Below are 24,867 nucleotides of genomic sequence, written 5' to 3'. Positions count from 1 at the left end.
AAATGTCAGAACTGTCTTTTTCCTCTCAGTGAATTAAAATTATACCATGAGGAAGAATGATGTGTATGGCGGGGGGGGGGAGAAATAAATTGGAATCAGTGACTAAAGGAGGAAGAGAAGGAAAGAAAAAAAATGAAGAAAGAGGTAATGTTACTAGGGGTGGTGGTGGTAGTGGTAAGAGTCAAAGTGAGGAGAAAATAAAAGGAACGACAGAGGATTTGGAAGGGGAGAGATAATGACAAAGAAGCACTCTACATTTTGTGTGTGAGAGAGAGAGAGAGAGAGAGAGAGTGTGTGTGTGTGTGTGTGTGTGAGTGAGAGTTAGTTAGTTAGTTAATTTGGCTCAAAAGCAAATAGCAAGGCCATGTAGGGGGACATGGAGTTAAGTACATGGTGGTGTTCATGTAAAGAGTTCAGGCCACTTGAGGTCCAGGGAGGCTTTGAACAAAGCGGTCGTCGGCATCTTCACCATCTCGTCTGGCAGCTTGTTCCACGGATCCGCAACCCAGACGGAGAAAGCTCCTCTCCTTCGATTGAGATGAAATCGTCGCAGGTAGAGCTTTTCGGAATGACCCCGCAGCCGACACTCTGGAGCAGGAGTGAAGAACAGCTCTTTCGAGAGGTTACACTTCCCGCTTATAATGTTGTGGGCGAGAATGAGATCACCACGGCGGCGGCGTTTTTCAAGAGAATAAAGGTCGAGCGTCCTCAGCCTTTCTTCGTAGGACAGAGAGAGAGAGAGAGAGAGAGAGAGAGAGAGAGAGAGAGAGAGAGAGAGAGGAGAGAGAGAGAGAGAGAGAGGAGAGAGAGAGAGAGAGAGAGAGAGTGTGTGTGGTGTGTGTGTGTGTGTGTGTGTGTGTGTGTGTGTGTGTGTGTGTGTGTGTGTGTGTGTGTGTGTGTGTGGTGTGTGTGTGTGTGTGAGAGAGAGAGAGAGAGAGAGAGAGTGTGTGTGTGTGTATGTGTGTGAATAAATACAAGTGAACATATATATATTTGCGGTCACTCCAAATGCTGGGTCTTGCTCTCACCGAGGGTCCCTCTTGGTGAAAGCATGTCTTCAACATACGTAAGACCACATCCCAAAGACTAATCCTTCTTTTTAGAAGCAGAAAATATTTCAAAATCCCCAACAGCAGCTGACACTTCACAAGACTCAGATGAGGCCCACAGATGAGGCGCACTGATCTCACATCTGGAAGAGGGATGCTGCGAAGGACACTGACATCCTAGATCACATCCAGGGAGGAGCAACTCTTCAATTGATTGCAACCCCATCATCAACAGCCACACTCCAGCCTCTGTCTCACAGGTGTGCTGTGTCCCCTCTCTCTGTCTTTTCTACCACTACTTCAATGGCCTCAGAGCTGGTTGTCCTCCCACCTCCACCGCCCAGGCCCTCCCTGTCCCACTCACCTCCCCCCCATTAACACTTTGTGTATCCAACCCCACCATGCTCCATTTCCCAGCACTAACCACTACACCCAAATCCTTACTCCCCCAGAGCAACATCCCTCTGGAATCTCCTCCCTGCTCATGTCTTTCCTGCAGCTGCTGACCTGTAACAGTTTAAACAGTGCATTAACTGCACCAACTTCATCTCGCTAGCCTTGGCGAGACTTGCAAAGGTCATGGGCCCTGCCCTTTTCTCCAAAGTCAGCATGTGAAAAAAAATGGGAAAGAATAAAAGACTAGAGATTAGCAAAGGGACAACAAAACAGAGACCAACAAGGGGATTTTTTTTTATTTGTTTTACATCCAAATGTAGGGAAACCAGGGCGTAGTGATAACCTATTTCTTTGCTACCCACAAGGGGCTAAACACAGAGAGGACAAACAAGGACAGACAAACGGATTAAGTTGATTATATCGACCCCAGTGCGTAACTGGTACTTTATTTAATTGACCCCGAAAGGATGAAAGGCAAAGTCGACCTCGGTAGAATTTGAACTCAGAACGTAGTGGCAGACAAAATACCGCTAAGCATTTCGCCCGGCTTGGTGACGATTCTGCCAGCTCACAAGTGATAACCAAAAGCTAACAAGAGATAAAAGGAACCAGATTCCAGTAAAGAGAAGGGTTGGCGGGGGGAGAAGATAGACAACTAGGGACCATCAAAGAGACAAAGGAAAGAGAGACGAGCGAAAGGAAAAGAAAGTAGAAGGGATAAACAAGTATTATATAAGAGATACAATAGAACTATGAGAGAAAGGTTCTTACCATTGTTGGATCCAGCAAATTCTTCACTTCTTCAATATTAGATGTTAGTGGTGGTTGGGCATTAGTTTTGGCAACCATTTGTTGTACCCATTGTTTTTCCGCTTTCACACCATTGTGGTACAAAGACAACAGTTGCAGTGCCGAGTCAACGCTGCGAAGTCTGAGAGAAAGAAAATGGAATCCAAATAAACAAACATTCAATGAACAATTTTAATGGAAGCGACCGGTTTTAGGATGAATTGACTAACGTGTGGTGTGTAAGGGATGTAGAACAACTGTGGATATGTATAGATATATTTTCATTACTATTTTGCATGGCTCAAACAACACATTTGTAGGTAAATTATCTACGGCTGAACGCCTTTCCTGCACCAACCTTTCACCTGTTTCCAAGCAAGGTAATATTTCTCCATGGCCAGAGATGTTCTCACAGAACGCACGACACTGCTTGTATGACAGTGACACTCATTTACAACTATCATGCAATGTCAAGACAAGGAAGCATAAACATACACAAACAGGCTTCTTTCAGTTTCTATTTACCAAGTCCACTCACAAGACATTGATTGGCCTAGGACTAAAGAAGACGAGGTGCCACACAGAGGAATTGAACCCAAAACCATGTCATTGGAAAGCAAACTTCTTAACCACATAGAAATACCTGCAGCTGAATAACCTCTCTAATGCTGGTGGCACAATAAAATGCACCCAGGACATGATGCAATGTGGTGAATGAAAGGAAGAACATGGAGCCATTGCTGCCGTTTCTAAAATATGGAACAAACAAGACATGGATGTCGCTGGCCACATCAAAGACTACTCAACAGGGTGGGCAGCTGTAAGCAGGAACTAATTTTGGATGAAGAGGTTTCTTTAGACCCACTACAGATCAAAGACGGAAAGGCTTTTGGCGTTAGATGGTTACCCTGCAGTGTGGATCACAAGGTCTGTGGATTTGTGATGTATGTTTGAATGGGTGTTTGCTGCATCAACTTTAGAATTAATACAGTTGTATATTTGTGCACATTTATGTATGCAGAAATTGTCTGCATCATCATCATCAGCAGCAGTTAATGTCTGCCTTTCATAAAAGCATGGGTTGGATGGTTCGACAAGATTGAACAAGTCAGAGGACTGTGTCAAACTTCAATATCTATGTGCATGTGTGAAATAATTGTGCAATCTGAACCACTGACCTTTCAATAATTTGTATGCACATTGCATCCCACTGCGTCTGCAGCACTTTCATTTCCTTCTCTTGGTCTTCAATGTCAGCTTGTTGTGAACTGCCTGGACCATGCTGCTGAGATAAAGATTTTCTCACATCCTGGATATCTTTCTTTAAATTATCAATTAGAGGTTGTTTCTGTTGAACTCTTGATTGGATTTCCTGAAACACAAACGAGACGTTTATCTTGTGCATAACTGAGTGCAACATCCCATAGCCATAGAGTGAAAGGACAGAATTGGTTGAGAGTCTGGCTAAACCCTTTAAAGTTATATATTTCATTGATCCCCTTAGGATTTAAATTAGCCATATCCGGCCCAAATTTTCTGCCTGTCCTACACTCAAACAAGCAAGATCAGACTTCTCACACTTACTCTACAAAATCATTATAAAAATAATCATGCAACCAAAATCTTGTGGTGACGATATAAAGTATGAATATTTTAAAACTCTGAGAATAAATAAGCATTTCATTAGAGAGAGTAATCCGAAAGTTGAAGGATTAAACTGGCCATCTCTGGCCCAGATATTCTACCGGTTCTACGTTCAGACAGACCAGATCCTGCAATGTGATTCTAAAAATAAACAATCACATCATCAAAACCTCAAAGCTACAACTTAATGCCTGATTAATTCAAAACAATTTGAATCAAAATGCATCGCAATTAACAGAGTTGTTGGAATGGTAAAGGGTTAAAATGCTAACAATCAATTCTTGTGGTCTAAATCAGTGCTACTCAAAGTGGTGGTCCACAGACCAGTGGCGGTACTCTTTGTTTCAGTCATTTGACTGTGGCCATGCTGGAGCACCGCCTTTTGTTGAGCAAATTAGCCCCAGGACTTATTCTATCGGTCTCTTTTGCCAAACCACTAAGTTACAGGGATGTAAACACACCAGCATTGGTTGTCAAGCGATGTTGGGGGAACAAACACAGACACACAAATATATATATATATATATATATATATATATATATATATATATATATATATATATCATATATACAACGGGCTTCTTTCAGTTTCCGTCTGCCAAATCCACTCACAAGGCTTTGGTCGGCCCAAGGCTATAGTAGAAGACACTTGCCCAAGGTGCCATGCAGTGGGACTGAACTCGGAACCATGTGGTTGGTAATCAAGCTACTTACCACACAGCCACTCCTGCGCTTTATGTAATATTGTATTATTTGTTTACAAAGTAAATATAAGATTTAAAAAATTGTCAACTTTTATTATTTTCATTATATATATTGTTTCCGGCATAAATTAATGTTACTAAGAAATATTGCCAGTCCCTGGCAAATTGGGAAAAAAAGCTGCCAGTATGCCACATGAGATAGTTTGAGAAGCACTGGTCTAAACCATGTGTCATACTGTAGAGAGGGGATGCTAAAAGTGCGTGTGTGTGTGTGTGTATATGCAACAGAGAGATTTAATTGAACATCACTAGCACACACACGATAAGCTTCCACGTAGTTTCTGTCTCACAAGACATTAATAAGGCTTTGGTCAGTCCAAAGCCACGGAAGCAGACACTTGACCAGATGCAACTAACACCGAAACTACAAGGCTGGGAAGCGATTACACACACACACACACGCAAATGCAATTATATAAAAAGAAAACCTGTTACATACATCTTAATTGATGTTGTGGGTATAAAGCTATGTATTACTTATGGTTGGCACCAGACCAATTCTGTAAGCAACCGATTCGTTAACGTCTGCCCTGCTCACATTTTCATCAACTGCTATTTTCCAGATGGGGAGATGCTGCATGAGAGCTTTATCTCGGCTTTCATCCTCATCGTTTTAACACCTGTTTCTACATGTTTACAACGGTTGGAGAAGCTGGCAACACAACACCTTTCATCCATTACACAATAAAGGCAGGTAAACCCCACCACCAAAAAAAAAAAAGCATCCAGTACACACTGTGACTGGTAGATCGACTTTAGCAGCAACAGTGTAAGACTTGGCAGTGGTCTTTAGTGTTGTTGGTGGCAAGGCAGCCTCTGTAGTGCTGGTGCCATGGAAACTGCAGCCAGTACTTCCTGTAAAGGTTGGTGTTAAGAAGGACAACCAACAGTAGAAACCATACTAAAAATGAGATACTGGAGTAACATTAGTCCTTCAATCTGTTGAATCACCTTAACCCATAACAGCATGGAATGAATGTAAAAAAAAATTATGATGGTGGCAGTGGTGATGATGATGATGATGATGATCTGTCTGGAGAGAATGCTTCTGTGTTTTATCCGTAGCAAGATTTGAGGACAACATTGTCAAAGCATTTATTCCATCACTGAACTATTGACCCAATGCCACAATTCTGTGGATTAAATCATTTGGAGTGAAGTGTTTAACCAGGAACATAATGTAATGTACGAGTTAGATTATGAAACTAAAAGATCATTCATTATTCTAACAGCTTAGTCATTATTCTAGCAACATTAGTCATCTGTTTCATTACAGTTTCAAGCATTCCCCTACAGGTGGCATTGGATTTCTGAAAATGCTGCCAAATTTCATTTGACTATTGATTTCCACATTTCCTTGGTTCATAACAGAAATTAACATGAAAATAGGTTTCATATTATAGAAGTCCATGATGCAACAAGATTTTCAGGAATGTAAAACTTTGGTAACACGAGGGAGTTGCCTGTACTTGAATATCAAAAGCAGAAAGATGAGAGGAAAAGTAAAAATAAATGCAGAAATACCAGACAAAAACCAAATTATGAAGTAATTAACTCATCACACAATTCTCGTAGAGTAATAAATTGTCCTCATCCTTAAATAAACCGAATGGTTTTTATACACAAAAACCTAGAATTTTGGTGAGAAGTGTAGGTGACTTAATGAAAGAATAAAATCTGAAGTAACCTGAAGTTCTTCGCGGAGGGCATATAAGGCGTCAAGATCTGAAGACATATTGCCAGAGGAAGCCAAATGGTCTTCAATTTCTTTGATGAACTCTTTTATTTCATCAGTTCGGGACACAAAGACTTCAACTGTTTTCATTCTGTAAATGAAGCAAAATTAATCAATCACTTAACTGCAAATAATTTGAAAAATAATTGCAACAACTAATAAGCTAAACAGACAAGATTTTAAATAAATTACCCTCTATTGTTTTAAGAGCTAAGAATTATAGCCATCAAAGCACATTACCAAGTGTAATAGGAGTGAATGAGAGAAAACATTAGCTTTGTCAGTTCATTATTTTACCCTTTTGATCCCAACCTGCCTGATCCCATCAGCAAGTCCCATGATACCAGTCGCCTCTTGTAAAGTGATCCAAATTAAAACCTTCCATCAAAATTTTGTGTTAATTTATGTTCCAAACATCAGATGATGACAAAGTTATTTTAGTAAATTCTTCATTACTGTCAAGATTAATTGAAACAATTGTAGTGGATCTCAGCAGAAATTTGGTAATAAAAGAGTTAAGCAGACCAATATTCAAAGGCATCCCAACCATGACCATCCAGTCATTTCTATTTAATCACCATAAATCTCAGACTGCAGCACTCATTGTTGGCAAGATGTGGTTTAACCCTTTTGATACCAAAACCCATCTGAAATCAACCAAGGTTTTCTGATAAAAATTCCCAACTTTAAAGTCATCTGCAATTCTTTTGGAGTCTCTTTCCTGTCCTCATTTTTTTTCTTACAGAAATTAAACTTGAACTACATCAAACATTACCATTTTGAGAGACTCTGCAAAAACCAAAACGTGCTGCCACCCATCCATGCTGTATTACAATAAGAGTACCAGTGTCTGTGGAGTACGTAGATTATAATTCAATGAATAAATAATTGATTTTGACAGATGAGTGATCCATTTGTTTAATCAACAGAAGAATTCATTATATTCTTGTAGTTACCATACTTGTCAGAATAAAGACCGTTTATTTGTTTTCCTTCCCAACACCAAACATCCCGAGGAATTGCTATGTGATATAAAATCTAAATATAATTTGCAATACCTTCAATCTAGATACAGAATCTATGAGGCACTGATAACGGCATAAAGGATAAGGATCCTTCTTGAGTCAAACAGACTCATAGGACTGGTTTCCTAGTCTCTGTTGCGTATATATTCCCCACCTGGATGGGACGCCTGTCCGTCGCAGGATTACTCATTTTTGCCAGCTGAGTGAACTGGACTAATATGAAATGAAGTGTTTTGCTCAAGAACACAACACATTACCCAGTCCAGGAATTGAAAACACTATCTTACAATCACAAGTCCAACATCCTAACCAAGGCATGTGGCCCTCCACACTTGGTAACAGCATGGATTCTATAATTTTGAATATGGTACCAACGCCACAAAGTTATCACAGACAATCTTAAGAAAGATGAAAGTAAAAAACAAAAACATAAAAAAAAGTAGGGGAACGATGTTTAAAGATTCTCAATAATTTACCTCTCCATATAAATCTGTGAAAGTGATATTAAAGAATTCCATTTCTGGACGATTAAGTTGAGTTTTGTGCCAACTGGCGCTGCCCAGTGCTGGGATTTGGCAGATTTCTTAATGTCTTCCAATTCTTTTTCATATTTCTTGAAAGTACTGTCAAGTTCCTGTGTCATATTGGAAAATAAGAAGAAGAAAAAATTGAGGAGAATTGAAAGGAAGAGGGAAGAGAAAACAGAGACATGAGAGAGAGAGAGAGAGAGAGAGAGGGAAAGAGAAAGAGAGGAAGAATCAGAGAGAGAAAAATCGTCATTGTTGTCATCATTTCATGTCCATTTTCTATGTTGGTATAGGTTAGATTGTTTGACAGGAATTGATGAACCAGAGGATTACAGCAGACTCCAATGAGTGCTTTGGCATGGTTTCTATGGCTAAATACCCTTCGTAATGCCAACCACTTTACAGAGTGTATGGGGTGCTTTTTATGTGGAAACGGCACAAGTGAGGTCATCAAGTAACTCACAAGAAGCCCCTCAACTGAAAGAGGGATGTAGAGGGAGAAAATATAGTACGGGGACATACAGACATGAAATTCATATTTAATTATACTTATTCTGTCATAATATAACATTTAGAGAGTGGCTGCCAAACGATTGGAGATGTGTGCAGTTACAAGTTACAATAATTCTGATTAAAAACAAAATAAATTCTACTTGTGAACATATCAAAGTGCTGGGTCTTTCCTTTCTGTATTACTAGAAAGATATTTGGTTTTTAACCCTTTAGCATTCAGATTCCTCTGTCAAATGCAAAGCATTTTTATTCATATTGTTTTAAATTAATCACACATTATCTTGTAGCTTCAAGATTTCAATATCATTGTTTATTTTTAGAAACGACATTGTAGGGTAGGTGTGAGAGGCTAGATCTGACAGAACATTAAACAGGTTGAATATTTGGGCCGGATATGGCTAGTTTAAATGCTAATGGGTCAATGTCAGCATATATATATATATATATATGTATATATATACGTATATATATATGCTGAAATATTTTGGTAAAACTGGACATGATTGAATATCTCAACATCATCAGCAGCAATTAATTTATGTCTGATGTGCCATCTCTTTTCCAAGGAGGATGGTTCTGCATGGCTAAATAATTCACCACATTAAATGTGTGATTATATCATAATTATGTGAACTAAAGTGTTTATTTTGTTGTTTTTAGCTCCAGGTCTTCTCTGATTGAGAAGACAGATTCAAAAGGTAGTCTAGCCATGAGTTTCCCGTTTTCCTTCCAGAAATAAGGAACCAAGGACTACATTATTCGGAACATCCTTTTATCAACACAATAAGGGCTGTCATTTGAGGTATATTTGTTTGCTATTTCTAGCAGGTAGAGTGACTCCTCAGATGTCTCTACACTGGTTCATAGCCGAATGGATTAGCAGAATCATAAGAGAATCAAACTAATGCAGCATTTAGTTACGGTTCTTTACATGGCGTGTTCAAATTCTGCGAAGGTCAACTCTGACTTTCATCCTATTGGAAGTTGTTAAAATGTAGTACCAGTCAAATACTGGGGTCAATATAACCAATTCTACATACATTTCTCCCAAATTTGAGGCTTTGTGCCTCTAATGTAAGAAAATATATTGGTGATTATATTTGCTGATACCAAAACGATGACAACAAACCAATTTTAAAAGTTTAATACAAAGACAAAACTAAGATACCTGATGTTTCTGCAAGACCATTTGTAGTGAGGACACATCTTTAGGAACGGCTTCATCAAGCTGACCCTTCACACACTGTTCCCAGTTGACAAGGTTTCGACTGAAGTTATCCAGTTGTTGAACTAAAACTTGTTTTGGTGTTTTCATTTCTTTTGATTCTGTTTAGAAGAAAAATAACAAAAAAACAACAATATTTGAAAACTTTTAAATCGTGTCTCATATAGTATTAAGAAGACATGACTCCTAAAGCCATAGAGAAGACGACTTGTCTAAGAGCCTTTAACATCTCAAACTGGTACAAACCAGTCCTAGAAGAGAGAGAGAGAGGGTTAGAGACCCTTACATCAACCTCTCTTGTGCCATTATGAAACAACACTGCACTTTACAGGCTTTGAGTTAAGTTCCACTGTGGGCAAATGTCTTCTATTATAGCCCCAGGCCAACCAAAGCCTTTTGAGTAAATTTGATAGATGGAAACTACGGAAGCTTATCACACCCACCCACCCACCCACCTACCTACCTATCTTTATTTTAATTTTATTTTTTATTTTTTTTTATTTTTTAAACCTTCAAAAGAAAAGCTCTACCTTGTAATTTGTTCTGTGTGCAGCCCTGTGTGGCTAATAAAGAAACATATCTATCTATCTATCTATCTATCTATCTTTATTTTAATTTTATTTTTTATTTTTTTTATTTTTTAAACCTTCAAAAGAAAAGCTCTACCTTGTAATTTGTTCTATCTGTGTGCAGCCCTGTGTGGCTAATAAAGAAACATATCTATCTATCTATCTATCTTTATTTTAATTTAATTTTTTTTTTTTTTTTTTAAACCTTCAAAAGAAAAGCTCTACCTTGTAATTTGTTCTATCTGTGTGCAGCCCTGTGTGGCTAATAAAGAAACATATCTATCTATCTATATATATATATATATATATATATATATATAGGTGACTGCTGGTCTTCTATAAACAACCTTGCCCAGACTTGTACCTCTGAGGGTAACTTTCTAGGTGCAATCCCATGGTCATTCATTACTGAAGGGGATTTTACTCTTTTACATATATATAGATGTGCATGTGACTATATGTACTTCCTTATGTGTGTCCCCTTCTTGTCCACTGTTTGACAACCAGTGTTGGTTTGTTTACATCCCTAAAACTTGGCAGTTTAACAAAAAGAGACTGAAAGAGTAAGAACCAGACTTTTAAGAAATAATGTCCTAAGGGTCGATGATTTCGACTAAACCCTTAATAGCCGTGCCCCAGCATGGCCACAGTTCGATGACTGAAATCAAGTAGAAGAATCCTATTCTTAGCCCTTAAATAAACTGAAAATTGCCAAGGAATAATTTTTGCAGCAAATGGATAAGGTATGAGATTGTTTAATAGAAGATAAAATAATAATTATTTAATCTGAATAAAGGGTATTATCTAACCTGCTTTGGTAGATTGTGTGGACAATTTTTGGTAATGCTCTTGGCATCGAGCCATTTCTTGTTGCAGTGCAGAAATATCTTGGCGTCCGGGTGAAGATTCCGTCAATAAGATATTCATGTCATCATTGAGAGCTTTCCAAATGGCTTCTCTTTGACTCGGTTCAAGACCAGAGAACTGAAAGACAAAAATGTACAAAATGTTCCACTCAAAGACAGAATACGGAATATTTGATTATTCAATAACTATGCATTTATGAATGAATGGATGGATGGACAGAAGGATGGTTGGACGAAAGGATAGAAGGTTGGGTGAATGGATGGATGGATGGATAGGAGGAGGACTGGTTGGATAAAAAAAGGCTGGGAGGACAAACGGATGGCCAAGTGGACGAATGGACAGATGGATGCCCATTCTGTAAATTGCAAATGCTTATAATGTGTCTATGCTACAAAATGTAATGACTTGATTCTGTGTCAAAGCTGAAACAATGCATTTTCTTCACTAGTTCCATACTGTAAACAAGAGATGTTGTGTTGAACCCCAGGTCAGTCAGCTTTGACCATTCAAGGAGAGCTGCGATGGTTTTCCAGTTCTGCCAGAAAAAAAAAAGCTTAAATGGCCAGTGTGAATCCAGGGCTAGCTATATCATCTAATATCTCCTTCCTCTTTTAAACGGTTAGGTGTAATTTAAGGGAGATTTGGCTGGTACTTCTTGCAGATGAGTGACTAAGAACATATTTTTATAATGGTAGAGGTTGTGAACCTATATAGATAGGCACAGCTGTATGGATACAGAGTGGATGGATATACGATGTGGTCTTGAATTAAATCTATGGCCATCTGACTGGAACCAGCAAAAGAAAGGATAATGACAAAACTCAGTTTCTGTCAACCAAACTGGGACAAATGTCTTTGAGATGGTGATAGAACATAAATTAGCTGACTCATTAATCAATACATTAATGATTCAGCCAATCAGTAATTTTACATTCATGGACAGATAGGAAGAAATCAATATTCTAAACAGAAAATACATACGGTTTTCTGGTTCCATTTCTGAACTGCTTGCATAGTTGCCAGTACCATATTTTTCCTGAATTTGATGTTTGATGCTTTCCAAAGTTGGCGAAGATTAAGCAGATCATCTTTTAATCTAAAAGTAAAACAATTGAAATAATTAAAATGAAAACCACAATTAGCCATTGTAAAAACCCAACAAATTACTGTCAAGTACTTTTTTTTTTCACAATTGAAAAACAAACAAAATTAATTAGCAGTAACAACGTCGTCTACTTTTTCATGCTTGCAGGTATTTGATGAGAGAATGTTCAGGCAGAGGTTTCTATGACCCGAAGCCCTCCCTTCCTACCATCAGCTCCTACTTATTTCCAAGCAAGGTAATAAGCTCCTGGCCCCGTGGAAAACAAACAGCTCAGTTATCTCCACTCAGAGAACTGGAAACAAACAAACAACAACAACATATGAATAAGCTTTTTGTATACAAAGATTGTGCAGAAGCCTAGACATGTTTTCATAGTCGACTGTGAGCAAATGATCCCATCAGCAAAACCATTGTTTATAAATCAGCAATTGAAGAAATGTGAAGATGCAGGAAGCACAAACACGCACACGAGAGCTTCTAATCTACTCACAAGGCTTTAATCAGCCTAGGGCTAAAGTAGAAGATCCTTTCCCCGAGGTGTAACTAAACCTGCAACTACAAAGTTGGGAAGTAATTATCTATGTATGTATGTCAAACTTCTTCCAATTTCTGTCTACCAAATCCACCAATGAAGCTGTGCAGTGGGACTGAACTCAAAATTACAGAGTCGGGAAGTGAACTTCTCAACCACACAGCCATTAAAAAGAAAAAAAAAATTGCTCCTGTAGATAATAAATTTATTAGATTTTCTACAGCAATACTCACTAGAAAAGTTTCTGGTTGTCTTCTACAGACACATTTAAGTAAGATGTAGCAATTATTCTTCATGGATAAATGTGTGCGTGTGTGTGTGCATGTGCGTGTGTGTGCGTGTGTGTGTGTGACATGCTTGATTTCATGTTGCTGCTCATAAACTGGAATATATTAAGTTGGCTTGTGGAACCAGATAATGAGAATCAGTCAAGTACAAGTGAATTAGTCAAAAGCGCTTGACAACAATAATCCTAACAATTAAATTAATTACAACACCAACCTCCTTGCATAAAGAATGGCCTCTTCATCAGGTGGTGGCAGCATAAAACATATGGAGGGGAGGAGAGTAACAACTCCTTTGGTTGTCTGAACCTGTTTTGAATACAAAAGAGAAACAAATTGAAATTAATTAAATACATCGATTGGAAAAAATTGTAACATTTAATTAAAAGTAACCAATTATAATTTATCCATTATGTTTCAAAAGTTAATATAATCATAATCTTCATTGTTTTAACATCCACAGTTTCATGCTTGAATGGGCCAGACAGAGTTTAATGAGGCAAATGCCCACCCTGTAGTCAACCCTCACTTGTTTCTAGGTAAGGGACCAGAAATGTTTTCAGAGAACACCGGAAATGAACAACACTGCTTGTAGGACAGTGACACTCATTTACAATTACCATTCAACGCCAAGATAAGGAAACACAAACATACACTCTCTCACACCTACACACAAACAGGCTTCTTTCAGTTTCTATCTACCAAATCCACTCACAAGGCATTGGTTGTGTAAGGCCTATAGAAGGAAATGCTTGCCCAAGGTGCCTTGAAGTGAGATTGAACCCACCACCAAGCAGTTGGAAAGCAAACTTTTTTACAACACAATCACACCAGTGTGTGCATGTGTGTGTGCATGGTTCACTTATTAACAACTGAAATTTCACAGTCGATACTCTGAGGTACTTGTTGACATGACTGAGTGATGCTTCTGTTTCCAGTAAATGAATGAACTCCGTAACATGTATTGAAGACTAATCTACTTGTGTTCATAAGTGTACACACACACACACCACACACACACACACACACACACACAATCGTTGTCAACTTTTAACATCCGCTTTCCATGCTGGCATGGGTTGGATGATTTGACTGAGGACTGGCAAGCCAGAAGGCTGTACCAGGCTCCAATGTTAATGTTCACAAGATTTTCTTACCTTCCACCTCGTCACATCACTGCTGTCAAGTATGACACAGACATCTCCTTTCTGAGTTGTATGCTGAAAAACAGAAAATAATTTTTTTAAAATATTTTCATTTTTTAATTGAAATATGTGTTTTTAAGTAATGTTTTCCATACATTTTTTTATATCTAAGAATATTTTTAAGAAGTAAAGAAGTATAACACACAACCTTAAAGATAGCATTTTGGCAGTGAAACGGATCTTTACCTAAAGATTACTTAAGTGCTTAAACTTACCGTTGGTTGCTGAATGCTGCAGAGTGCTCGCACTTTTTTGGAATGCAGATTTTTTAGGCATCGAGATTTGAGTGGGATGATATGATGACTGTCTTCAAGGAGGGAATCAACTTTTTGTTCACAGCTGTCAAGCATTTTGTGCATTTCCTGGTGTGGAGTAAAGAAGAAAAACAAAACTTAAATATACATAAACTGTGTTCACACATCCATTCGATGTGTGGCAATGTTAAAATGAAATTCAAACTTTTAAACATGAAAGGGAATTTTCAACTTCTAATATAACTTTTAGTCTCAGGTCCTCCAGCTTTAAGCTAGCAAAAGAGCAAGGAGTGTTTCTACTAGCTGTTATTAGGGGTTCATAGTCTTGCAAACTGCAGAGTGACCTCACTAGTGGAATTAAAAAAGCATCTGGTACATGTTGTAAGGCAGATGGCATCAGGAACAGCATCCAGTCGAAGAACCCATATAAAAGGAGTCAGTGGAACTCAGGCCCATTGGCACCTGTCGAACCAAAGCCAGAACAGAACAGGTTTTACTAACGAGGATTGGATCATGCTGAGATTATAACAGAAGATACCAAGTGCAGGCATGGCTGTGTTGTTAAATTTGCTTCTCAACCACATGTTCCTGGTGTGTGTGGATGAGAGGGAGAGAGAGAGAGAGAGAGAGAGCCACCACATGAAACTACAAATTTTCTCAAATACATTTATCAAAATTTTTTAAAATAAGCAATCAGGAACCTGGAGATCTTTAAGGAATTGTTCTGTTGGTTCCACACCAAGATTGTCTTGAGGAAAACGACTGTTCAGTAAAGATGTCTGCTGAGATATCCAGTTTCTACAATCTTCAGCTTCATTATAAAACTGAAAAGAAGAAAAGTATTTAATGACAAGACTTACAGAAATATCAAAATCTTCAAACTGTAAAAGGAGATTTTCAACAAAGAAGGTTTAACAGTTTTTTTTTTAAAAAAAAGTCAGTTATTCTTTCTACATGTATGAGTAAATATTCTTTTAATTTCTCCAAAACATATTATATACAATTTAATGGCTGGTTTAGGAGTGGTATTTATTCTATTTGAGAAAACTGAAGTGAATAGCACATTCTAATGGCTGTACCTGTTATCAATTCAAGAATTTGTGAACAGAATTTACCTCTCCTCATAGTAAACTAATTTAGTTCATAAAGTTTAGTAACTTTAAGAATTTTTTGTCTGTTTGCTGGTATAAGAAACCTGGTCTGGTCCCTCGTTTCATATTTCAAACCTAGCATAAAACTACCTCCCTCTCACCTGTATCCCAACATCTTTGGAGTTGGAGGGGGGGGCTTAATCTTACAAGTTACAATGTGGTTTTCACTGGTGCTGGTGTCATTGAAGAAAAAACAAAAAACCACCCGGTACACTCTTTGAAATGGCTGGCTTTAGCCATAGAAACCATGTCAAAGAAGACATTGGTGCTTGATGCAGCCCACAAACGCATCAGGTACTGTCAAACTGTCCAACTCCTGTCAACATGGGATACAAATGTTAAAAGATGATGATGATGTAGGCCATCAATTGTTACTTCAATTTTCTTTCCATCATCATCAATATCTTGATAAATTAGATATTATCAAGAGAATTCAAGGATATTAGAATAGTGATGTGTGAAGGCGGATGCTGGTACAATTCACAACAAAGAAAAAAATATGGCATCTGAAAAATATCAATTATTTCAGAGACTTTTATTGGAGGGTTGGATGTATACATTAATCTCATAGCAACCGTTACTGGGGAAAGTATAAGGGTTAATAAAACAAATAAAATTCCTTAATGTGTGTGTAACCCTTAATGATACATGTCACAACCCTTCTTGACAGTAAAGGAATCCTTTGTGTGAATATTTGTTCTGCTAGAAATACCAGCTACATCTAACTGAAATTATATCCCCATCATAAAAAAAAAGAGTCACATTAGGCAATGTGGTCCTAGATAGACTATAGCTGGGTAAAAGATGGAGTGGTCACAACTGGAATGCCTAATAGATTTCCCACATCAGGGTTGACCCACACTAAATGCTGTCCCTTCAAAATAAACAATCATACCATTTTCCAATTTCATGGGAATTTTTACTGGGCTATGGGCTCACACATCTGTATAAGCAATCCTGCACACTTCCCTTAACCTTTCTGCTATCAACCTTCCTGAAGCTGCCCTCAGTTTCACGATGTATTCTCCATGCTTTAAAGTGATCTAAATCAAAACCTCCATCAAAATTTCAGGTTAATTTATGTTCTAAACAAAAGCTTAATAATGACAAAATTATTTTACTAAATTTTTTCATCATTTTCAAAATTAATTAAAGCAAAAGCATGGTAGTATTTCAACAGAAATATAGTTAAAAAAAAGAAAAGAGGGTTTGATACATGGAGAGCAAGGTTTGAGAACAAACACCTTACCTTTTGATATTGGTCTGTGCTGTCAATCAAAGCTTGCTGGCAAGATGTTAGTTGGATCAACCAACTCCAGTATGTGTGTAATGAGGTCATGGAGGACTTTGTAAGGAAAACAAAGAGAGAAGTTTAGCATCAAACAACAACAACGATAATAATAATAATAAACCTTTCTATTATAGGCATAAGGCCTGAAATTTTGAGGGAGGGGATTTGGTGATTACATTGACCCCAGTGTGAAACTGGTATACTATTTTATTGACTCTGGAAAGATTAAAATCAAAGTTGACCTTGGCAGGATTTGAACTCAGAAATATAAAGAGCAGAAACAAATACTGCAATCCACTTTGTCTATCACTCTACCAATTCAGCCAGCTTGGCAATAACTGAATGAAAAGAAAATTCCAGAAAACCCTACAGAAATTTGCCTGAATTTTGTTGATATTTCTTAGTTTGAAGATGTCTAATGGTTCAAATTTATTTAAAAAAAGAAAAAAGCATTTTCTTCACTCTACTCTAGAATGACACATTATGTACTCTGCAAGCTACGAAACTAGAAATGGACACAATCTGATCATATTATAATTTCTGATACAATTAATCACAATATGATTCTGAAAGGTAGTCAATAGTTGATCTGCTTTGACTCATATGTGTGTGTGTGAGATATATATATATATATATCTCACACACACACACACACACACGAGTCAAAGCAGATCAACTATTGACTACCTTTCAGAATCATATTGTGATTAATTGTGTGTGTGTGTGTGTGTGTGTATGTATATATATATATATATATATATATATATATATATATATATATATATATATATATATATATATATATAGAGAGAGAGAGAGAGAGAGAGAGAGAGAGAGAGAGAGAGAGAGTCTTCTACCACTTTCCCCCGACCAAATCCCCTCAGCAGCCAGATTAGAAGACATACCAAAGACTGAATCCACAACCACATGGTTTGGAAGCAATTTTCATCATCATCATTTAACATCCGTGCTCCATGCTAGTATGGGTGGAACAGTACCACAAGAGCTGGCCAGGCAGAAGCCTGCACCAGACTTCTGTGACTGTTTTGGCAGGATTTTTACAGCTGGATGCCCTTCAACCACTCAGCAGATGGGACTTAGTGCTTTTTACATGGCACAAGCACAGAGGAGGTAAGTTTTGGCAAGGTTTTGACAGCTTGATGCCCTTCCTAACACCAACCACTTTACAGTGTGGACTTGGTGCTTTTAAGTGGCACCTACACTCACAGGGTCACCAAGTACTTGCAAGACATAAAAAAAATGGAGGTGATGATGGAAAGGTTCTAGTGAGACAGATACAGGTGTCTTGCTGTACAGGAAGTTCAAGATTACCCAGCTGGAAAGAGAAAGATCAGGAATGAAGACAGAAAACAGGTGTGCTACCACGAAGAAAATACACGGTTGCCCAACCTGAGGGAAGTGCAGGGGAGAGAGAGATAGACTGCAAGATGGAGATGGTAGCAAAATGCCAGGCATACTCTCACAAGTAACGGGGATCAGAGTATAAATGAGATGGTTGAATAAAGGAAGAGAGAGAACCCTTGAGGATCAAATACCATAGTATAAGTGAAGGGAGTGTGATTAAAGAGTGCGAGTAAGTGGTGAAAGACCTGGGTATATATAGAGTTGGAGGGGCTACTGGATAGCAATTATATAGAGGAACAGGGGTGTAAGGACAGGATTGGGAAGTGAGAGCTAGGCATAGTGTATGAAGGAGGAAATGTGAGAATGAGATGTAGATTGGTTTATTGGGGTAGGGTGAGGGGAAGAATTTTCTTGTTACATGTGGGTCGAACACCCAGATCAGGGGCTAGCAGATAGCAATAATAGAGTGAAACAAGGCATGTGGGTAGCACGCACAGGTCAGGGGCAAGCAGAGATTGATTTCTTAATCAGAAATCCTATGCCTGTGTCTATCAAGTGTAACCTGTTAATTCATTAGTTTATTCTAATCACCATAATGAAGGCCATACTGGAGCAGTACCTTCTAAGAACTCTAGCTCACCAAAGTCAAGTTATGTGAGGCCAGGAGGATTAATTTACATGAAAGTGGAAGGTATACAGGAAGACCTATTCATGCATGCAAGAGTTTGACAACTAATTTACCTCAATGGTTTTTGCAGCTGGGTGCCGATTCCGCACAAGAGATTCTCCTTTGTCTTGTACAACATTGAATTGGGCTTCTCGTGATCCCATATCACTAAGGAGACCCTGCTGTAATACAATTTTAAACACAAAATTAACAAAGACCTAAAGATCATTTAGAAAAAAAAGAAAAAGAAGAAATGCCAAATTTACTAAAACACGTAAAAGATATAACAACAACAACAACAAGACCGGTGACAGAATCGATTGAATTTGGCCCATTTTTTATTAACCCCCACCTTGCAAAAAAACCCTAATATCCTCCATCTCTATATACACACACACATAGATATACATACACACACACACACATATACACACACACATATATACACACTCACACATATAGATATATACACAGACATATAGATATACACACACACATATAGATATACACACACATACATACACACACACACATACATACATACACACACACACACATACATACATACATACATACACACACACACACACACACACACACACACACACATCACATCACTTTATGGCTGTATTCCATGCTGGCACGGTCTGGACTGTTTGCCATGATCTGGCAAACACATCAAGGCCACATCAAGCTCCATTCCCGGATTTCGTATGGTTTCCATAGCTTCATGTCCTTACAAAACCAATCACTTTATAGAGCGTAACAAGTGTCTTTTTTTTCCATGCCACCACCACTAATGAGGTTGCCATGTAAACTTGCAAGACAGAAAAAGAACAGGAAAATACCTCTTATGTACAAATGTGTGTGTGTGTGTGTATGTGTACTTATTTTAGTCATTTGACTGTGGCCATGCTGAAGCACTGCCTTTAGTCGAGAAAATCGACCCCAGGACTTATTCTTTGTAAGGCTAGTACCTATTTTATCGGTCTCTTTTGCCGAACTGCTAAGTTACAGGGACGTAAACACACCAGGATCAGTTGTCAAGCGATGTTGAGGGGACAAACACAGACACACACACACACACATATACATATGTATGACGGGCTTCTTTCAGTTTCTGTCTACCAAATCCACTCACAAGGCTTTGGTCGGTCCGAGGCTATAGTAGAAGACACTTGCCCAAGGTGCCATGCAGTGGGACTGAACCTGGAACCATGTGGTTCATAAGCAAGCTACTTACCACACGTACACATACTTATCTACACAAACACCTACATACATGCAGAGCTTCTTTCAAATTATTTTTAATTGAAGATGTCAAAGTTATTTTACGAAATATTTAATTACTTTCAAAATTAATTGAAATGTATTTTAACAGAAATATGGTAATAAAAGGGTTAAATCAATGAAGTGCTGTTCTGCTATTGTCTTTATCTAGCCTGACCCTTAAGTGGCTCCCACTGACTGCTGCTGGCAGGATATGTGTGTGTTGGGGTTCATATAGATTTTTGTATTTGTGAGCTTATGTCATGTCAGCACTGACACACACATCTACACACACACACATAAATATATGGAGTTACCAGAATATTCTCAAATGAAAAGGTTTATCAATCAAAAATTCTTATATAAAAATGGTTTCCATCAAAATTTGTGGAGTTAAAGTTCAAAATGCAATAAATTTGGAACAAACAAATAAATAAAATAAAATAAAATAAACAAAAAATATAAAATAAAAAGAGATATTAATAAATGGTCCTTCATTATAAATCATTTAAAATTAGTTTGAAGAAACTTTAATTCCAACAATCTGTTAAAACGACATTGATAATCATACTAGGATCAGGCAACATTCAAGCATGGAAGCAGTCGGTTGAGCAACACAATGCCAAAATTGCTTATCTAAATTCCCTTTTTGCAGCTAACATTTCCAGTCTTTGTGATGAGAATTAGTTTCATTGACACACAGAACAATGAAAAGGAAGAGGTCTTGAGTAAAATCTGAGCATCAGAATAACAGGCTTAGAACATGGAGCTGTAACGGAACTGAAATCAAGATTTGCCAATATCTGTTGTACCAGCAACTCACTATGTTATTATGGACAACTCACTAAATTATTACAGATCAAGAAATTATAACAATGTGGAATCGAGTTTTTCAAGGTGCAAATGAAAATAGCTGATGGCTGAAAATAAACTTGTTAAAAGCGAATGAATATTCAAATAGAAGTCGCAAATTAAATTGACAAAAGATAATGAGCCATATTGAGTTGGTCAATGTTGCACTTTACTCTAATGGTGATTCTCAGCTACCATTTCTTCCATTTTTTTGTCCTTTTCTTCTGGAAGCAATCCTTTCCAACAGATAATAATCTGTTGATTTCAATATTTCAAAATATCAAAACTTATTTAAGGAAAAATTAACAGTATAAGGCACAGGATTGGCTGTGTGGTAAGTAGCTTGCTTACCAACCACATGGTTCCAGGTTCAGTCCCACTGTGTGACACCTTGGGCAAGTGTCTTCTACTATAGCCTCAGGCCAACCAAAGCCTTGTGAGTGGATTTGGTAGACGGAAACTGAAAGAAGCCTGTCGTATATATGTATATATTTATGTATGTGTTTGTCCCCCCAACATCGCTTGACAACCGATGCTGGTGTGTAACTTAGCGGTTTGGCAAAAGAGACCGATAGAATAAGTACTAGGCTTATAAAGAATAAGTCCTGGGGTCGATTTGCTCGACTAAAGGTGGTGCTCCAGCATGGCCACAGTTAAATGACTGAAATAAGTAAAAGAGTAAATGATTGATTGGGACTTTATTTACATGAAATGATTTCAGAAATTTTTTATGAATCCAGTTTAGACTACACAGAGCTTCCAACTTTGACTGTTACTATGTGCGAGGTTCTACTGAATGTAAATCATATCAGAATGAGGATTTGATGAGCGTGACTAAACAAAGTTGCAGATCAGGATGAAACAGGCTGAACAGGATCATCAAAGTAACTGAAGGAGAATGTAGCCCATGATGGACGAGTTGCAAGGTCAGTATAATACAGGATCCAATTACATCAACTAAACACTCTTCCTCTAACGAGGCCTTGAGCCTGATAAACAAAATATTGATAAAAGCCATTCATTGAATGGCGTCAATGCTGTAAAAAGAGAAAAAGGAAATACCAGTCTTAAATTTAGCCAAAATTCAAATAATAGCACCAAGAACCCAAGGCTTAAGCTTCATCTTGCAGTTGTGGGGATAATGAATAATGAAAATGAATGCACTTGTACCAAAGCAAATCCCTAACAACTACAGTCAATAATACGTTTGTATATATGTGTATATATATAGTGCATGTGCAAGCTTTATTCACTATACTACAAGATCTCAAATCTTTTTAAAGCAAAAGAAGTTTGATAAAAAAAAAAATGACATAAAAACAATAACAAAAAACCAACCTTTATCATTTTAAATTAACTTCAATTAACATTGTTTCTAATTTAGCCACAAGACCACTAATTTCAAGAGGGACAGGGTCAGACGAATTCCTCAAGCCAAGTACTTGACACCAACAGTCTTTGATATCAGAATATAAGCATTTTGTCTGTCTAAAGCAACACCCTAATGAGTCTGACAATCCATTGGTGCCACAACTTCAAACTTGGTATTAATTATTAGATTTTTGATAATTTTTATTAGCTCAGTTATGTTACCAAGACAATCTCTTCAGTGTTATTAATTATAAACACTCAGATTTATAGAACAAGTTCCAAGAAAAATGGTCTATTTCTTTGCTTTTAAATAATATTCAGTCTAGTCTCGTTAGTAAGTCATTAAATCATGCACTAAATGAAGAGTAATATATAACTTCACCAACTAAAATTTCCAATTTTATTTTAATATGACACAACACTAAAATCATGTTGAATAAACCAGTTAAGTTATAAAATACTGAACAGAAATTAGTAAACATTCAGAGATTTAACCCTTTTGATACCAACCTGCCTGAAATTATCTCTGGTTTTAATACAAACTTCTTGTTTTAAAATGATTTATAACTGCTGAATTTGATGTTAATTTATGTTCCAAACAACAGCTTAATAATGATAGGTATTTTAATTAATTCTTCATTAGTTTTAAAATTAACTGAGACAAAGGCAGTGCATTTCAACAGAAATATCTTAAAAGGGATAAAAGTCTGTCTGTCTGTCTATTAACTTGAACGTTTTGATATTTACTTTTAGAGATTCAGTGAGAAGTGGAAGGAAAGCAACCATGATCTTCTTCCAGGAATTCAAGATTGGTGGAAGGAGAAGGAACTGCAGTTGATGGGTTAAAATGGTCAGAAGTAGTACTTTAAATACCGAGCAATGTCTGAAGCCAATAAAATGGTTTGGATACTTGCAACAGAGTGGACTACACTTCAGACACCCAAAAGCTAAGTGATGGTGATAAACCAGGTAAAGATTTAAGTGTGTCATCAACTGGGCTTATGCACAGTTTCCAATCCGTTCATTTGCAAGGCTTAGGGCAATCCAAGGCTGTATATGAAAACACTTGCCCAAGGTACCATGCATTGGAATTGAATCCAGAACTCAGTGTTTACAAAGCAACCATCTTAACCCCATGACCATTAATTCCTCTCACAGAAGGCATGGAACCACGAAATTTACACGTTTGGGACATTGTTATTTACTTTCAATACTTGTCCACATTCTGATAATTAACTCCTAAACCCATCACTGAACTAATTACACAACAGTTATTATACAGCATTTCTCATTGATTACATTCCCACTGGAGAACACAGCATCCACTCAAGATCTACACTAAGGACAGAGCGAGGGAGAGTTGAGAGTTGAGTGTCTGCCAAGGAGAGAACAATAAACTTCAAACTTTTAGCATGCTTTCAACTTCGTTAGCTGCGACTCTCTTGGAAGCAATTAAACCAGCCAAACAGGGTGTGTAGCAAAAGTCATCTCAAAACATTCCTTGTTGAATAATTACAGTATATCAAGCCACTGATCCTGGTTAGAAACCCCTGTTATCTCCTCCAGAAAACAGGTTTCAATCCAGAGGCCACACAGAGTAAAACAGATTACAGAAAAGTGTAGGGATTCTGAGAAAACTTTCAGGTAAGTGGGTTCAATCTGCTTAGTGGGACCATCCAAAAACAAAAAGGAACAAGCCATGGTTGCAGATATTTCATGACGAGGCATGCAATTAAAAAAATTATAATTTCTAATTTTGATACAAGGCCAGTAATTTTGAGGGTAGGGGACAAGTCAACTGTATCGACCCCAGTACCTGACTGGTACTTTATCGTATCAACTCTGAAAGGATGTAAAGGTACACTGACCTCAATGGCACTTGTACCCAGAATGTGAAGAGCCAAAACAAATACTGCTCTACATTTTGTCCAATGCACCAACAATTGTGCCAGTTTTTTGCCCTAGTAATCATTATCATCATTGTTTAACATCCGCTTTCCATGCTGGCATGGGTTGGACGGTTTGACTGATCTGGTAGTGTTTCTACAGCTGGATAACCTTCCTAATGCCAACCACTCCGGGAGTGTAGTGGGTGCTTTTTATGTGCTACTGGCACGGGAGCCAGGCGAGGGAGGGGTACTGGGGGCTGGTATCAACCATGTTTGGATGGTGCTTTTTACATGCCACCAGCACGGGAGCCAGTCAGGTGGCACTGGCAATAACCCATGCATGCATGGTACTTATTTCATGCCACCAGCATGGGAGACAGTCAGGTGGCACTGGCACTGGCCACAACTACAATTCCATTTGATTGTGATTTGATATAATTAATAATAATTTCTAATTTTGGCCCAAGACCAGCAATTTAGGGGAAAGAGGGCAAGTCAATTGCTTAACTGATACTTATTTGATCAACCC

General features: G+C 37.8%; 1 protein-coding gene across 1 annotated transcript in view; it reads right to left on the bottom strand.

Moving 5' to 3' along the window:
* LOC115215546 (microtubule-actin cross-linking factor 1) overlaps positions 1 to 24,867 on the bottom strand; it is a 318,219-nt gene that overhangs the window by 148,829 nt on the left and 144,523 nt on the right. The window contains 13 exon segments of the mRNA XM_036505700.1: positions 2,217 to 2,376; positions 3,413 to 3,606; positions 6,330 to 6,468; positions 7,879 to 8,036; positions 9,611 to 9,768; positions 11,046 to 11,220; positions 12,085 to 12,199; positions 13,242 to 13,333; positions 14,182 to 14,244; positions 14,445 to 14,591; positions 15,185 to 15,307; positions 16,884 to 16,979; positions 19,032 to 19,139. Of these exon segments, the coding sequence (XP_036361593.1) occupies positions 2,217 to 2,376; positions 3,413 to 3,606; positions 6,330 to 6,468; positions 7,879 to 8,036; positions 9,611 to 9,768; positions 11,046 to 11,220; positions 12,085 to 12,199; positions 13,242 to 13,333; positions 14,182 to 14,244; positions 14,445 to 14,591; positions 15,185 to 15,307; positions 16,884 to 16,979; positions 19,032 to 19,139 (1,728 nt within the window).

The sequence above is a fragment of the Octopus sinensis genome, linkage group LG9 (genome assembly GCF_006345805.1).
Source record: "Octopus sinensis linkage group LG9, ASM634580v1, whole genome shotgun sequence".
NCBI lineage: Eukaryota > Metazoa > Mollusca > Cephalopoda > Octopoda > Octopodidae > Octopus > Octopus sinensis.
The sequence above is the reverse complement of the archived record's forward strand: the minus strand, read 5'-3'. Positions and strand labels throughout refer to the sequence as shown.